Source organism: Hyperolius riggenbachi, chromosome 2, assembly GCF_040937935.1.
Source record: "Hyperolius riggenbachi isolate aHypRig1 chromosome 2, aHypRig1.pri, whole genome shotgun sequence".
Taxonomy (NCBI): Eukaryota; Metazoa; Chordata; class Amphibia; order Anura; family Hyperoliidae; genus Hyperolius; species Hyperolius riggenbachi.
Genome location: NC_090647.1, coordinates 20,400,722 through 20,417,264, shown reverse-complemented (window position 1 = coordinate 20,417,264; position 16,543 = coordinate 20,400,722). Strand labels below are relative to the sequence as shown.

The 16,543-nt window shown below is 44.4% G+C and overlaps 2 protein-coding genes across 4 annotated transcripts in view; one reads left to right on the top strand and one right to left on the bottom strand.

Annotated features, from left to right (window-relative positions):
- RNF121 (ring finger protein 121) overlaps window positions 1–9,509 on the bottom strand; it is a 45,132-nt gene extending 35,623 nt beyond the window's left edge. The window contains exon 1 of the mRNA XM_068266540.1: window positions 9,234–9,509. Within this exon, the coding sequence (XP_068122641.1) occupies window positions 9,234–9,311 (78 nt within the window). The 5' untranslated portion in view covers window positions 9,312–9,509. The remainder of the gene's footprint in view (window positions 1–9,233) is intronic.
- Window positions 9,510–9,707: 198 nt separating this feature from the next.
- The window catches only part of XNDC1N (XRCC1 N-terminal domain containing 1, N-terminal like), a 44,861-nt gene continuing 38,025 nt past the window's right edge, over window positions 9,708–16,543 (top strand). For 2 of the 3 annotated variants that reach the window (XM_068266537.1, XM_068266536.1), the window contains exon 1: window positions 9,718–9,781. Coding sequence is in view for 1 of the 3 variants with exons in the window: in XM_068266535.1 (XP_068122636.1) it covers window positions 13,236–15,596 (2,361 nt within the window). In the remaining 2 variants the exon portion in view is untranslated. Of the gene's footprint in view, window positions 9,782–13,224; window positions 16,044–16,543 lie in introns of those variants that run through there. The other variant, XM_068266535.1, reaches the window with a different exon arrangement.

Sequence of the window (16,543 nt, the reverse complement as noted above, 5' to 3'; positions counted from 1 at the left end):
CACAGTGGGACGTTACAGGCGCACGTTAGAGCAGCCTGTAACGCAGCCCACCGCACAGTAATGAAAAATCAATGGGGCTGTTCACAGTGCGGACGCTGCGTTACATTGTAACGCTGCGTCACAAGACAACGTACTGCATGCAGTACTTTGGACGCGGCTGAGCCGCGTTAGACTGCTTGCACATGCTCAGTAATGTTGGGGAGGAGCGGAGAGCGGACAGGCACATGGCTAATTAATATGCACTGCACGTTATGACGTGCAGTGTTTACTTCATGGAGCAGCCGCTCTGTGCGGCGATTGGCCGGTGGGACCACGTGATGCCGCATGCGCACAAGAGTACACATCACGGCATCACTGACGCCAGAGTGAGCTGCACAACGCGGCTCACTCTGACGTCCAGATCCAGCACCACCAGGCGTTGAGTTAGGGGGACGTTATGCGACCTTAACGCCCCCTCTAACGCAACGTCCTGGTGTGAAATTAGCCTTAAAGGGAGTTTAGCCTGTAATTCCCCCTCATCTGTGTCTAATCACAACTGTGATTTGATCTCTCAGCTGTGTCAGCTGACTGCCACGGCAGAGCAGCTAATCTGTAAACACAGGATGTTAACAATATGTCTGCTTCCATGAAAGCAGGAAGTAGACACACTGCAGATTTATCGCAGGATTGGTATCAGCTGTAACAAAGTAATGTTTTTCTTTAAAGGTTATGATGCTGTTGCTTATCTTTTATAGCAGAGAGGAAGCTCAGAGTTCTGGCGGCAGCAATAGGAAGACACAGAGGTGGGTCATTGTGCACAGAGCATGCATCTGTGTCCTATTAAGATTCAAAAAAGTTGCCTCAGGTTCTCTTTAACTGACCCATTTTCAAGCTAAATAAATGTGCATACACAATTTACAAATCAGGTCTGATCATTGCTCTGTGCTGTCCTTCCTGTATACTGTGTACACCAGCTCTGATATCTCTGCATCCCTGTGTGACACCTTTACTCACATGATCTGTAGGTCAGGTCTGATCATTGCTCTGTGCCGTCCTTCCTATACTGCATATCATGTACACTGTACACCAGCTCTGATATCTCTGCATCCCTGTGTGACAGCTTTACTCACATGGCTTGTAGATCAGGTCTGATCATTGCTCTGTGCTGTCCTTCCTGTTCCTGTCTATACTGTATACACTGTACACCAGCTGTGATATCTCTGCATCCCTGTGTGACAGCTTTACTCACATGACTTGTAGATCAGAAATGATCATTGCTCTATGCTGTCCTTCCTGTTCCTGTCTATACTGTATACTGTGTACACCAGGTCTGATATCTCTGCATCCCTGTGTGACAGATCTACTCATATGACTTGTAGATCAGGTCATATGAGTAAATCTTTTATTCAAACGCTGTTTTTTTTCCCCAAGAATGCCAGCATTTAACAGTTTAGCTTTTAATTGCTTTTAATGGCTTTCAGGAGAGTGTTGCATTTTCTGGGCTTTTGCAGGAAGTATATGGAAAGACTGGGATTTTATGGGCTTTCATTGGCTTTCAGTGGTTTTTGTTGGCTTTCAAACGCTTTCTAGAAGCTGCATGTTGCTTTTGAGACGAGACGAGATGCTGGGATCACCTGCCAGGCTTTCATGAAAGCCTGCAAGCTTTACTAAACGCTCCCATTCACTTGCATCGAAGGGCGGTAGATCCCTAAAAACGTTACTTTTAAAACGCTGTGTTTAATGCCAGCAAAACATCCGCGTGAACCAGCCCTTACTCACAGGACTTGTAGATCAGGTCTGATCATTGTTCTGTGCTGTCCTACCTATACTGCATATCACGTACACTGTACACCAGCTGTGATATCTCTGCATCCCTGTGTGACAGCTTTACTCACATGCCTTGTAGGTCAGGTCTGATCATTGCTCTGTGTTGTCCTTCCTGTTCCTGTCTATACTGTACACTGTGCACAACAGCTGTGATATCTCTGCATCCCTGTGTGACAGCTTCACTCACATGGCTTGTAGATCAGGTCATTGCTCAGTGCTGACCTTCCTGTTCCTGTCTATACTGTACATCAGCTCTGATATCTCTGCATCCCTGTGTGACAGCTTTACTCACATGACTTGTAGATCAGGTCTGATCATTGCTCTGTGCTGTCCTTCCTGTTCCTGTCTATACTGTGAACTGTGTATACACTGTACACCAGCTGTGATATCTCTGCATCCCTGTGTGACAGCTTTACTCACATGCCTTGTAGGTCAGGTCTGATCATTGCTCTGTGCTGTCCTTCCTGTTCCTGTCTATACTGTATATACTGTACACCAGCTGTGATATCTCTGCATCCGTGTGACAGCTTCACTCACATGACTTGTAGATCTGGTCTGATCATTGCTCTGTGCTGTCCTTCCTGTTCCTGTCTATGCTGTGAACTGTGTATACGGTACACCTGCTGATATCTCTGCATCCCTGTGTGACAGCTTCACTCAAATGACTTGTAGATCAGGTCTCATCCTTACTTTGCTTTATTCAATTCCTGGAAAAGACCCCCCTCCTCCTGGGCATAGAGAGGGATAGGAGTGAAATGATGTACAGATCACAGATACTAGAGAACAGCGGTCACACAGAGATGGGGAGCAGTGAGGGAATTGCAGAGACGTAAGAATTAGTTACAGGTAAGTCCAGGGCTCCTCTAACCTCATCGGAAGCTGCTAGAACTGCATTGTTCACCAGGGAGGCATTTGGGATTCAGAATACCGTATGTATGGTATAAATACACGCACACGCTTTTACATAGCTAAACTTCAGGGAACCCGAGGTCAGAGGGATATGGAGGCTGCCATATTTATTTCTTTTTACCTTAAACAATGCAGATTTCATATTGATAATAAAAGCATTCCAGTGTCCACAAGCTTGATATCCCCATACACAAGCAATAAACGTTTGCTAAGACTGCTATGAACAGCCGCCTCACTATATAAGAGCCAGCAGGACAGGTATAATATTCACCTGCATCTGAGAGGCATAAGGGACTGGGATCCTGATGACAGAGTCTCCCGGGGAAAATGGGCAATCTGACCAACCCAACGTTGGTCATTCATCTTTTGGTGGGTTTGTTCGCCCCAAAGGGTGCCCTGGTGGTGGTTGAACGATATATCCCATAGCATTGGATCTAAGAAAGAACATTACACTTTTCCAATCAATAACTGGAGTTGAAAAAAATAGTGTTTTGCACTTTTTTCCTTTGCGAACAATGCAGATTGCCTGGCTGACCTGCTCTTCTTCTGTCTCTAATACTTTTATCCATAGACCCTGAACAAGCATGCAGATCAGGTGCTCTGACTGAACTGTGACTGCATTAGCTGCATGCTTGTTTCAGGTGTGTGACTCCGACACTACTGCAGCCAGAGAGATCAGCAAGAATGACAGGCAACTGATATTGTTTAACCACTTCCCTACCCTGGTCATGTTCACAGTTCAGCTCAGCTCTGATTACTTGGGCAATAACTATCAATAATTATCACAACTAAATGATCTATATATTGTTTTTGCCAGGACAAATAACTCTTTTTGTGGCTGATATTTGTTATTAGTAATTACCTTATTTTCTATGCATTTTAAAAGGAAAATAAGTAAAAAAGTTAAAAAATACACAATTTATCCACTTTCATACATTATAGCTTTAACCATTTCAGCCCGCGGGGATTTTTCACCTTATGCATCAGAGCAATTTACATCTCCCATTCATTCGCTAATAACTTTATCACTACTTATCACAATTTATTGATCTATATCTTGTTTTTTCCACCACTAATTAGGCTTTCTTTGGGTGGTACATTTTGCTAAGAATTATTTTTTTATAATTGCATTTTAACAGGATTAATAAGAAAAAAAATGGAAAAAATTCATTATTTCACGGTTTTCATTCATTATAGCTTTAAAATAATCCACGCTACCATAATCAAAACCTATGTATTTTATTTGCCCGTTTGTCTCGGTTATGACACCATTTAAATGTTGTCCCTATCACAATGTATGGTGCCAATATTTTATTTGGAAATAAAGGTGCATTTTTTCCGTTTTGCGTCTATCACTATTTACAAGCTTATAATTTAAAAAATGTTCGTAGTATACCCCCTTCACATGCATATTTAAAAAGTTCAGACCCTTAGGTAACGATTTGTTTTTTTTTTTAATTGTAATTTTTTTTTCAGTAAAAATTTTATTTGGGTAATATTTTGGTGTGGGAAATAAACTGTTAATTTTTAATGTTATTATATGTGTAAATTTTAATGTTAAATGTATGTAGATGTAGTTTTACTATTTGGCCACAAGATGGCCATCTTGAGTTTATTTTTTTCTCCTTGTACTTCTCGATCACCGGAAGCACAAGGGGCACGGGGACACTTCTTTTTGCAGAAAGACTGAAGCCTATAGTAAGAGCGCTTTGGTTTTCCTGCTGATCGGTGATCAGGAACCCGTTCAATGATCCCAGGGCTACCGGGGGACAGCACGGGGGCGCACCAAAGCGCGGCACCGCAGCAGAGCAGCCGCCTGGACGTGAGAATCACCTCCGGGCGGCTGAAATGGTTAATGTAAACCGTTCTATTGTACATAAAACCCACAGTTTATATGTCTATACCTGCTGTTTATTTAAATAGTTCATTTGTTTTGATAATGTATTAGATGTAACAATTAAGTAATGTATACAATCTGCTGCCTGCTCCTGGAATGTGTATTTTATGCTGGGCATACACGGTGCGTTTATGGATCAAGCGCAGAATCGATCCGTCGCGGTGATTGGACAGGTTGGACAGGTTGGATATTATCAATCGAGCCATCAGCGGCTCGATTGATCAAAAAAGAAAAAAAAAAAAAGACCTGTGTATGCCCAGCATTACACTTGTTTACTAATTAAAGGTGCCCATACACTAGTCAGATTGGCAGCAGATAGATAAGAAATGCATCTGATGATCTATCTGATGCGTTTTTAGAACATTTTTTACCAGGATAGAATTCCAATAGATTTCAGTTTGAAATCTGTTGAAATTCGATCTGATGGCATTTTTTTTGCCATCAGATTACCATTAAGGCCAATGCAAACTGATAAGCAATCTCATCAGATCGACCTAAATTTTCCACCAAGCCAGTTCGATGGAAATCCAAATCAGCCATCGATCGGTCGATTGGCCAACCGATTTTCAATCGATCAATCGATTGGGATCGATCGTCGGACAGAAAAATCGGCTGAGTGTATGGGCCCCTTAACTCTGCTATTGAATTCCCTGGGAGGAGGAGAGGGGGTTTCAGTCATTCCTTTACAACTCTGTAGTCATGTCATCAGGTCAGAGATAAATAAACAGTGTTATCTAAGATTTTGTAGGAAGGGGAGTGCAGAGACTTATTTTAAAGTCATAGGGACAGCAAGTGGTTAAAAGCAAATAAATGTGGCAGCCTCCATACCCCCCTCTCACTTCAATTTACCTTTAACACTGTGGATGTGAAAGGAAATATTTCTGGTATGATTGTTCTACAACTGTGCTAAACCAAACACTCCAATCCAACATCACATCTGAGATTTCCGCTGGGGGCTAAATAAAAGTCATTTATTATTTACACTAAAAGCCTGACCTAACATGTTCTAGCACAACACACTCTTAACAGTACTGGCAGTCATCTAGTGGTTTCTGCACTTACAGAACTACAAATACCTGGAGCTAGTGGGACCATTTGCTTCACACCAACATGCAAATGGCCATAGATAATAAAAAGAAGACCTGAAAGCATAACACAATATTATTATACTGTGTCTTATTTGGAAAGTAGTCTTGCCGTGTACACACCCTGCCAGCCGAGTCACACGCATCGCCATCAGAGGGACTGGTGTACTCTGCCCGCGTGAGGCGGTCATCTTGGTATTTACTGTCCCTGAGAAAGGGGACCCGAAACAGCAGCTCAACACACTCTTTCTGCATGAGCTACATTAGGGAGTATTTACTGATACATATAGAGTGTTTACTGATACATGTATAGATACGTATCAGTGTTTACTGATACATATAGATGCACCAAGCATGCTTCCTGTCAGTAGTGACTATAGTCAGCTTACAATATGCATCAAATCTGCACGAGACGCATTTATTAACATCAAAATGACCATGTGCAGTAAGGATTAAGGCTCGTACACACGTCTGACGGAAGGCAACGACCGGTCCATCGGCACCTCCCGCTGGCCGGGTTTTCAGACAGTACAGCGTGTGTACAGTCTGTCGGCGGACTGATAAGACTGTTTCTGAGCGATCTGCCCGGCGGATCAGTCCAGCGCCAGACTGTACACACGCTGTACTGTCTGCTGAAAACCCGCCCAGCGGGAGGTGCCGACGGACCCGTAGTTGCCTTCCGTCAGACGTGTACGAGCCTTTAGTCACAACCTCCTACACTATTCTCTCTCCTCAACAATGACCACAATGTATTTACAGATCATTCAGAGCTCTGGTGTATATATAGCTCATCTTTAATGCTCATTTTAGAACTTCCCCTTTAAAGGGGAACTGAAGTGAAAGGTATACGGAGGCTGCCATATTTATTTCCTTTTAAACAATACCAGTTGCCCTAGCATCCCTGCTGGCCTATTTCACTGCAGTAGTTTCTGAATAACACCAGAAACAAGCATACAGCTATTCTTGTCAGATCTGACAATGTCAGAAACACCTGATCTGCTACATGCTTGTTCAGGGGCTATGGCTAATAGTATTAGAGGCAGAGAAATAGCAGGCGAGCCAGACAACTAGTATTGCTTAGATTTAAATAAAATATGGCAGCCTCCATTCCCTCTCACTTCAGTTGTCCTTAAACAGAAACTGATACAAAACGTATGCAAAACTGATACAAACTGAACTAAAACGGTTTTAAACCGTTCCGCAAAGGATCCGTTTGAACGGACAACAGACCCGTTGGAACTGACAGTTTTGGCACGAAACGCTAATGTGAACCGGGCCTATGACAATACAAGCAGGACAAGAAGAGTCCATCTATAGCAAGTGCAGGGTGGTGTATTGAGATCAGACAGGGATGAACTGGAATGAGAAGAAGAAACCAGTCCTGCAGCTGTCAGACAGGTTCTATCACTATACAGAATAAAAACAAAAGTATGCGCTCAGGATATGAGGTTACACTCGGTGGTTCGCGTTATAAAAAGTAGTGTGAATACAACAAGAACAATTAAAAAGGTATAAACGCGCTCTCTGCCTCACAGACACAGGCGTATACAGTCTCACACTGAGCTGCCAATACAGTCCTCGGACCGGTTTCCCAGAGTTCACTGTTATGGCTGATGGTGTAATGGTTAAGGGCTCTGCCTCTGACGCAGGAGACCAGGGTTCAAATTTCTGCTCTGTCTGTTCAGTAAGCCAGCACCTATTCAGTAGGAGACCTTGGACAAGACTCCCTAACACTGCTACTGCCAATAGAGCGCGCCCTAGTGGCTGCAGCTCTGGTGCTTTGAGTCCGCCAGGAGAAAAGCACGATATAAATGTTCTGTTCTGTGTTATCCACAAATCCTGTCTCCTTGGTCCAGGACAATCACCTCAACATGTAAAAAATATATAAAAAAGGCATATAGCGTGATACCGCTTTCAAAAAATCACTCCATCACCCAAAACGGTTTAACACAGTGAAGCCTTTAGGGATCACCTTCCAGTCACCAGTGCTGGGACACACCATCCAATGTGCCTGCACTCACCCCCAAAAAACCTCCCAGGTCTCCGGAGGTAGGATTGATCATATATGGGGGCAAACGACCAACAGCCTCCTGAGCTTGATCACCAGCTAAGCTTCAAATGGCACTTCCTTACAGCACTGGGAAATCCAGCCAGGACACACACACACACACACCTCATCAGCAATGTACACCTGATCAGGAACCGCTCGTCTGGACTACTGCAACATACTACTTTGTGGACTACCTTCTAACAAACTGGCCCCGCTCCAGTCGGTACAGAATTCAGCTGCTCGTCTCATTCATCTTTCTTCTCGATCTTCCTCTGCTGCTCCTCTCTGTCAAACTCTTCACTGGCTGCCAATTACCCAGAGGATCCAGTGCAAACTCCTAACCCTAACCTACAAAGCTCTCCACAATCTCTCTCCCCGGTACATATCCTCACTCATTTCCAGATACAAACCCAATCACAATCTCAGATCTGCACATGATCTACTGTTGTCCTCCTCTAGAATCACCTCCTCACATTCACGCTTACAAGATTTTGCACGCGCTTCACCCCTTCTCTGGAATCCCCTCCCACAACACATGCGTCACTCGCCAACCTTTGTTACCTTTAAACACTCTCTAAAAACGAATTTGTTCCGACAAGCATATGCGCTACCTTAGGCCACTTCCCTTTGTCCTAAGACCAAATTGCACTTCTACTAGGTATCCTAAAACACACAGCCTCTATATATTTGCTGCATACTACCCCTCCTCTTGTTTCCCCCCATTCCCTTTAGATTGTAAGCTCGCAAGGGCAGGGTTCTCTCCCCCTTTTGTGTCTTGGAAATCATTATACATTTTATTCATCATGTTACTTTTATCACTGTCATTACCAATTCTGTATTTTGTATCATTTTTGTATTTTGTCACTAATTATGTATCTTGTATTTTGGTGTATAGCATTGTCTGTATTATTATGTACCCCATGTTTGTTTCTTACTTTGTACAGCGCCACGGAATATGTTGGCGCTTTATAAATCAATAATAATAAGTGTGCACTCTTATCCATATTAAATATTCTATACCATGTTGCCACGTAGGAGTGCAATGATTTGGAAGAGGAACCCAGACAGTGGGGGAGGAGTTACCATATGAGGGTGCAGAGATGGGTATCCCAGTATAGGGGGTGGAGTCACCATGTTGGGGAGCAGTTATGGGAGAGGAGAGTCCCAAAATCAGGTGAGGGGCTATAATATGGGGGTGCAATGATAAAGAAGGGTGTCCCAGTATTGGGGGGGAAGGGTGACAATGGGGAGGAGTTACCATATAAGGGTGCAATAATGGGAGGATATCCCAGTATTGGGGGATGGGTGGCAGGAGTAATCATGTCAGGGTGCAATGATGGGTAAGTGGTGCCAGTGTTGGGGGAGGGGTGACAGTGGGGTGCAATAATGGGGGAGGGGGTGCCAGTATTGGGGGAGGAGCCCCGGTATTGGGGGAGGGGCGGGCAGGCCGGCCGTCTCCGGGTAGCAGCAGCCGGGGGTCTCTTACCTCCTCCGCAGCCGCCTCATGATGATCATGATGATCCCCGGCTCCCCTGACTTCCACCTCCAGCACCGCCGCGGCCATCTTGCGCCACGACAGCGACTTCCGGGAGGCATCAGCCAATCGCAGCGCGTCTTCCGGCGGCTCGCACCGTCCAATCCCAGAGCGCGGCGCGCGTCACCTGACCCGCGCACGTGACCGGGGCGACGCTGACGTCACAGAGCGCTGACGCTGTGGAGCAGCCATTGTGGTGAAGCCCAGTATCCGCCTACGTGACGGAAGAGGCGGGGCTAGCGGCGACGTCAGGGGGCGTGGGGGAAGGTAGAGCGGGGCTGTCTGTAAGGGGCGGGGATAGTGTAGCGCTGCTGGCTTAAAGGGGGCGGGGCTAGCTGGGACGTCAGAGGGCGTGGAGGAAGGCAGAGCGGGGCGGTCTGTAAGGGGCGGGGATAGTGTAGCGCTGCTGGCTGAAAGGGGGCGGGGCTAGCTGTGACGTCAGAGGGCAGAGCGCGGGAAGTTCAGGAAGGAGCTGCAGGTAGCGGAGCTGCTCCCCGGAGGTGAGTTCTGGCCGTGAAAGTGTGCGTGTGTCACGTGACCCCTCCCCCAGCGCTGCACGTGTAATCATCACAACAGTCGGCCCCTCATAACCCCCAACTGTCCCTCTTTCCTCCTCATTTGTCCCTCTTTCTATGTAAATATATATATTTCTCTACTAAAAATGTGTTTGACTCTAAACTTTATTCCCATTGTTTAAATTGATATATTACTAATTTTAAAATGTTACTAATGAAGTAATATGAACCAGGATAGAAAGGACCAGTGTGGTTTTATCTATAAAACAACATATTTTTCTTATGAAATCCTTATGGAATGCGTGACTAGGGGTGTGGTTTAAGTGTCCCTCTTTCCGGGTGTGATGTCTGTCTTACTCCGCGAATAAACTGATTCTGATTTCTCATCTCAAAATGTTGGGAGGTATGGTCTCTGAGTGCTGTGCCTGTGTATGAGGAACCAGAAGCAGTGACATAATGCAGTGACCGGAGGTCCATGGGCCCCTGTGCGATTTCCCCCTGAGTTGCTGTCTTGTAAGGTGGGGTGATGGTGGTACCCAGGAGCTGAGCGCTGTGTACCCCGGAGACCTCAGTTCCATCAGTGAACACCGGGCTGGACTTTAAAGGGGAACTGAAGTAAGAGGTATACAGCAGCTGCCATATTTATTTCCTTTTAATCAATACCAGTTGCCTGGCAGCCCTGCTGGTCTATTTCTCTGCAGTAGTATCTGAATAACACCAGAAACAAGTATGCAGCTAGTCTATTGCTTAAAAGGAAATAAGCATGGCATCCTCCATATACCTCTCTCTTCAGTTCCCCTTTAAAGTGAACTTAACCACTCCAGCCTTCAATCGTTTTCACTTTATGCATCCGAGCAATGTTCACCTCCCATGCATTAGCCTATAACTTTATCACTACTTATCACAATTAACTGATCTATATCTTGTTTTTTCCGCCACCAATTAGGCTTTCTTTGGGGGGGTACATTTTGCTAAGAGACACTTTACTGTAAATGCATTTTAACAGGAAGAATAAGAAAAAAACTGAAAAAATTCATTATTTCTAAGTTTTCAGCCATTATAGTTTTAAAATAATACATGCCTCCATAATTAAAACTCATGTATTGTATTTGCCCATATGTCCCGGTTATTACACCGTTAAAATTATGTCCCTATCACAATGTATGGCGACAATATTTTATTTGGAAATAAAGGTGCATTTTTTCTGTTTTGCATCTATCACTATTTACAAGTTTAAAATAAAAAACAAAATAGAAATATTTCATCTTTACATTGATATTTAAAAAGTTTAGACCCTTAGGTAAATATTTTACATTTTTTTTTATTGTAATGTTTTTTTTTTTTTTGTATTTTAAACATTTTATTTGGGTATTTTTGGGAGGACGGGATGTAAACAGTAGTTTTATAATTTAAATGTGTGTTGAGTTTTATTTTTTTTTACTTTTAGTTGTAGTTTTACTTTTTGGCCACAAGATGGCGGCCATGAGTTTGTTTACATGACGTCACTCTATGCATAACATGCGCTTAGAGAGACGCATGGGGATGCAACAGCCAGAAGCAGCGACGCTTCTGAGAGAAGCTGTCGATTTTTCTGCGGGGGAGAGGAATCAGTGATCGGGCACCATAGCCCGATTCCAGGGCTTTGGAGTCGGGACAAAAATCTTCCTACTCCTCAGTTTATGAAACCGCGACTCCAACTCCGACTCCATTTACCCAAAATGTCTCAAACACCGACTCCTCGATTCCGACTCCTTAGTCTAATATTTAACAGGGCTGTGGATTTTGTACATAAATCATCCAACTCCCGACTCCTCAGTTTATGAAGTCAACGACTCCAACTCCGACTCCGGGTGCCCAAAATTGCCCCGACTCCTCGACTCCAACTCCGACTCCACAGCCCTGATTCACTGATTGCCTTGCTAACGAACCGCGGGCCGGGAGCGCGCGTGCACATGCGGACGCGCACATGGCCTCCTGGGCGTAGCTAGTACGTCCAGGAGGCCGAAGTAGTTAAAGGGATACTGTAGGGGGGTCGGGGGAAAATGAGTTGAACTTACCCGGGGCTTCTACCGGGGACGACATGTACAGACTAGAGATGGGAAGTTCGGATCTTTTCAATGATTCGGATCGGATCATTGAAAAGATCCAGATCTTTGAGCCGAATCTCGAATCATTTTTACTAGGGAAGCATTCGGGGGTGAAATGACTAGCAGGACAGGACTTTCCCTGCAATGGACAGAGAAGGGGAGGGGGTGGACGGACAGAGAAGGGGAGGGGGTGGACGGACAGAGAAGGGGAGGGGGTGGACGGACAGAGAAGGGGAGGGGGTGGACGGACAGAGAAGGGGAGGGTGGTGGACGGACAGAGAAGGGGAGGGTGGTGGACGGACAGAGAAGGGGAGGGTGATGGACGGACAGAGAAGGGGAGGGTGGTGGACGGACAGAGAAGGGGAGGGTGGTGGACAGACAGAGAAGGGGAGGGTGGTGGACAGACAGAGAAGGGGAGGGTGGTGGACAGACAGAGAAGGGGAGGGTGGTGGACAGAGAGAAGGGGAGGGTGGTGGACAGACAGAGAAGGGAGGAAGTGGACGAAGAGGGGTGAGCAGAGAGCAGAAATGTTTTTTGCACACATTACCCACATGTTGCAATCATATGCTCACAGTGAAAGAAAGCATTCCCCACCCCAATGTGTCCTGTTTTCACCTACAACACGCATCAGAAATTTAGGGAGAAGTGAAGTGCAGCTGTTTAGAGCTGAGTGCAGGAGGATATTGCACTGCAATCACAGTGCCTGCCCTTCTTGCCCAGCACGCTGTCTGCAAAGTTACTGAGCTGTGCTTCTGAGCCAAAAGTTTCCCATTTGTTCACTATGCAGCACTACGGAACAGACAGCCTAAAATCAGCAGCACATTATAGCCAGTATGTGTGCTCGACACATATCTGGCAGTGGCACCGATGTCCCCTTTCTCTCATCTACCTGTCCCTGCAAGGCTGGCTCCCCTCCAACAGAGCGATCCATCTCTACTCTGCTTCCAGGACCCCGCTGCCCGCTGAGGGGGGCGTGCCGCTCCTGGCTCCACCCCCTTTTTGATCCAAATCATTCATTTTGGTGATCCGGATGATTCGACTCACAAAAGAGATTCGGATCAAAGATCCGAATCGTTCATGATCCAGACAACACTAGTACAGACACAGACTATTGTAATATTACGTAACTTGTCTGCAACATTGTGCTTTCTGCTGCTGCTGTACATCACTTGCCTTAGTAGTACACAGACATTGTACTTGTTATGTTACGTTGAGTCACGTTGTTGAAAAACTAGAAATACAATTAATTAAAGAAAAACATTTTTTAGGATCTTTTCTAAATATTTGTATCTTTAACACCATGTTGTTATACCCATTTTTGTGTTTTTTGTTTTAATATAGTGCAAATAAAAATGCCCAGTTGCATAATTGAGGGATGTCCGAACAGAACGGGACGAGCGGTCTTACAGGAAGGAATCATCCTTCACAGCTTTCCGACAAGGTTTGCAAACATAAGGAAATGGCTGGAGAGCACAGGCCAAGCCTTTCGGGACATAGACGCTCTCGCCAATAAAATTCTGGAAGGGAAAGCCAACGATCTTTTCAGATTATGCTCCACTCACTTCACTCCGGATTGCTACAAAAGCAAGGGCAAAAGAAAAGGTCTCAAAAAGGACTCCGTCCCATCCGTTTTCGCTACTACCCAGTACAGACTAATAAACGAAGAAGCTGTCATGGCCTCCGGGAAAAAAAGACCCAGACAAACAGCCGAATTCCCGGTGGAAATTTGTGAGACCACGTACCTTTGTAGCAGATGTCAACGTTCCTTGTCGGATGAGAACCCAATATTATTGAAAGACTCCTCAACTCAAACCGATGCAAATGAAGGGTTGGGGTTGGAACTGTTGCACGGATTGGGTGTTGAAAGAATTACACAACATCTAGACCATCCATATAATGTTCCCAATTCCATTCCCTTGAATAATAGTGCAGGTGTAACACTTGGGCATCAGACTGTTTCACCGGCCTTGCATGTAGTTCTGGAGAGTCCAATTCATATTCGGTTGCCTAATTTGGCCTCTGGGACCATCCTTAATACTCCAGTCCAAATTCGTGGAGCCTTAGATCAACAGAAAAACCATTCTGGAAACCTACCGTCATCTCAGGCTAATGCACTGACACAACGAGAAGGAGCCTTAACTACATCAACCTTTTCAAATATTCCAGAAAGTAATGAAAAATGTCATCTTTTTGACATCGGTCATCGAGATTCAGACTCCGGTGTCCTACAAGAATCGGAAAGTACCCTCCCACAAGACACAGCAGACAAGCCACAAGATTACATTTCTAAAATTGTAAAAATGCGAAAATTTCTGGTTTTCGAGTCTAGTCTAGATGAACTACTGAAAAAGGTCAGATGTCAGGAAAACCCATCCTGTCTAAAAAGTATTGTGAAAATAAACAAGCAATTTCGTGGATCAGCGGTCATTGTAAGAGGAGTCTGCGAAGATGGCCATCGCTTTAAAATCTTTGAGTCCCAACCGAAAATCAAACGCCATTATTCTGGAAATGTATTGTTGGCTTCCTCTGTTGTATGCGCTGGACTAAATTTTTCCGAAGTTCATGATTTTTTCAAAATTTTCGGCATGCTCCAGTTTTCTGAGAAATCCTTTCACCTCTATCAAAAAAAATTCTCTCTTCCGGCCATTAATCTTGCTTGGCAAAACGAAAGATGTAGACTGCTTCAAGAGTTTTCCGGGAGCCCAGTAACCATAGCTGGAGGTGGCCAGTGTGACCGTGTTGGACACAAATCAAAATACTGTGTTTACAGTCTGATGGACATTGTGTCAGGCAAAGTATTGGACTTTGAAGTAGTTCAAAGCACAAAGTCGTCTTCCCCCATAGCACTGGAGGAACATGCTTTCGAAATGTGCATGTCGCGGGCCATCGACCAAGGACTGGATGTTGTGTTTTTTGCATCAGACCGCTGCGTTGGCATTCAAAAGTTAATTCAGGAAAAGTTTAGCCACATTAATTACCAATTTGATGTTTGGCAGTATTCTAAACATGTATTGAAAAAAATAAGGGAAGCAAGCCAAAAGAAATCCTGTGCCGGCCTAACCTCCTTGATTGATAAAGTCTACAGTCACTTCTGGTGGGCAATAGAAAATTGTGAAAATGATGAGGAATTACTAATAAAAAACTGGCAGTCTCTTATGAACCGTGTGGTCAATGCACATGAATGGGAAGAAGGAACCACTGAAAAATGTTCACTTACAGAGTCGAAAGAAGAACATTTGACATGGCTTCAAGAGGGAACACCGGCTTACGAAAAACTGCTTTCCATAGTCAACGATCAGCAATTAATTTCGGACTTGAAACATTTAGCCTGGTCGTGTCGTACTGACACATTGAAATTATACCACAAAACTGTCCTAAAGTGTCCTACCAAAAACAATCACATCCGGACTGGTAGTATGGAGTGTAGGACTATTCTAGCAGCGTTATCAAACAACAACAATGTTCAGCGACATCAAACTCCTGTGACGTATGAACAAAAAACAAGTGGAAAATGTGAAACAAATAGATTTCGGTTAACTGCACCGAAAGGGGAAGAAAAAAGGCCTATCAGAAATGTTCGCGAGGGAAAAAAAATTGATTTCCTTTTTCCTATTCTCGAGGATACACTGAGGCTTTGTGAGGGAAGTTTAATGCCTTCCTGGGTTTCTAGATCTTCAATCCTTCCCCCGAACATCCAGCTAAGTAAGGCCTGACCTGGAAAAGTTACTGCAACATGGACAAGATTGTTTTTGGATCTTCTGTCTAAAACTTTAACATGTTGGAAAACTAAGTTCTGAAAAGGAGCGATCCCGAGCCAAAGCTCGGGCTCAAAATAAGATACTAACCTGAAGAAAGGGAAGCCTCCGGATCCTATTCAAGCTTTTCTTGATGGTCAGATGTCCCCCGTCGCCTTTCTCCACATCGAGGTCACGCAGCTCCTCTTCTTGCAGCGTGGCCACGCAGTAGACACGCAAGCATGACCACGCAGTAGCATGGAGCCTGTGGCTCTGGCTTACTGCGCGTGTGTCAGCGGGCTCGCGTGGCGTGGCCACGCTGCAAGAAGAGAAGCTGTGCGGCCCCGATATGATTGGTGCCTGTGCTTTGTCGCTAATCTTGCAGTGGGCCATGCTCAGTGACGGGGGACATCGGAGCACCAAGGAAAACCTCAATAGGATCCTGAGGTTTCTCTCTCTTTTTAGGTAAGTATCTTAATTTGTACCTGAGCTTCGGCTCATCTGCACTTTAATGACTGATTGCTAAATCACCAGAAGACAAATTTCAATGGCTATTTATATTTATTTCAGATTTTAAAAGTTATGTTTATAATTGTTAAATATATGTTTTTCTAGTGAAGCTTTCTAAGGAGATATACATAATTTTGGCTTAGATGCCGAATTAATGAAAATGTAATATGGCCTGTTATAGGGTTATTTTGCAGAAAATGGATGAACATTTGTTTGATCATTCAAAATCTAAGCTACGTAAACATTGCATTAATTTTCAATGCCTAGTACAGAGAATTTTATTGACTATTAGCTAATATTTTAATATAAAAAATATATATTTTGTTCATCAGAAAAAGGTTAATGAAGTATATGTTGACCTGTTTAAATATAAGATATTTAGTTAAAGAGAACCTGTATCAAAAAAAAGTTCCCCT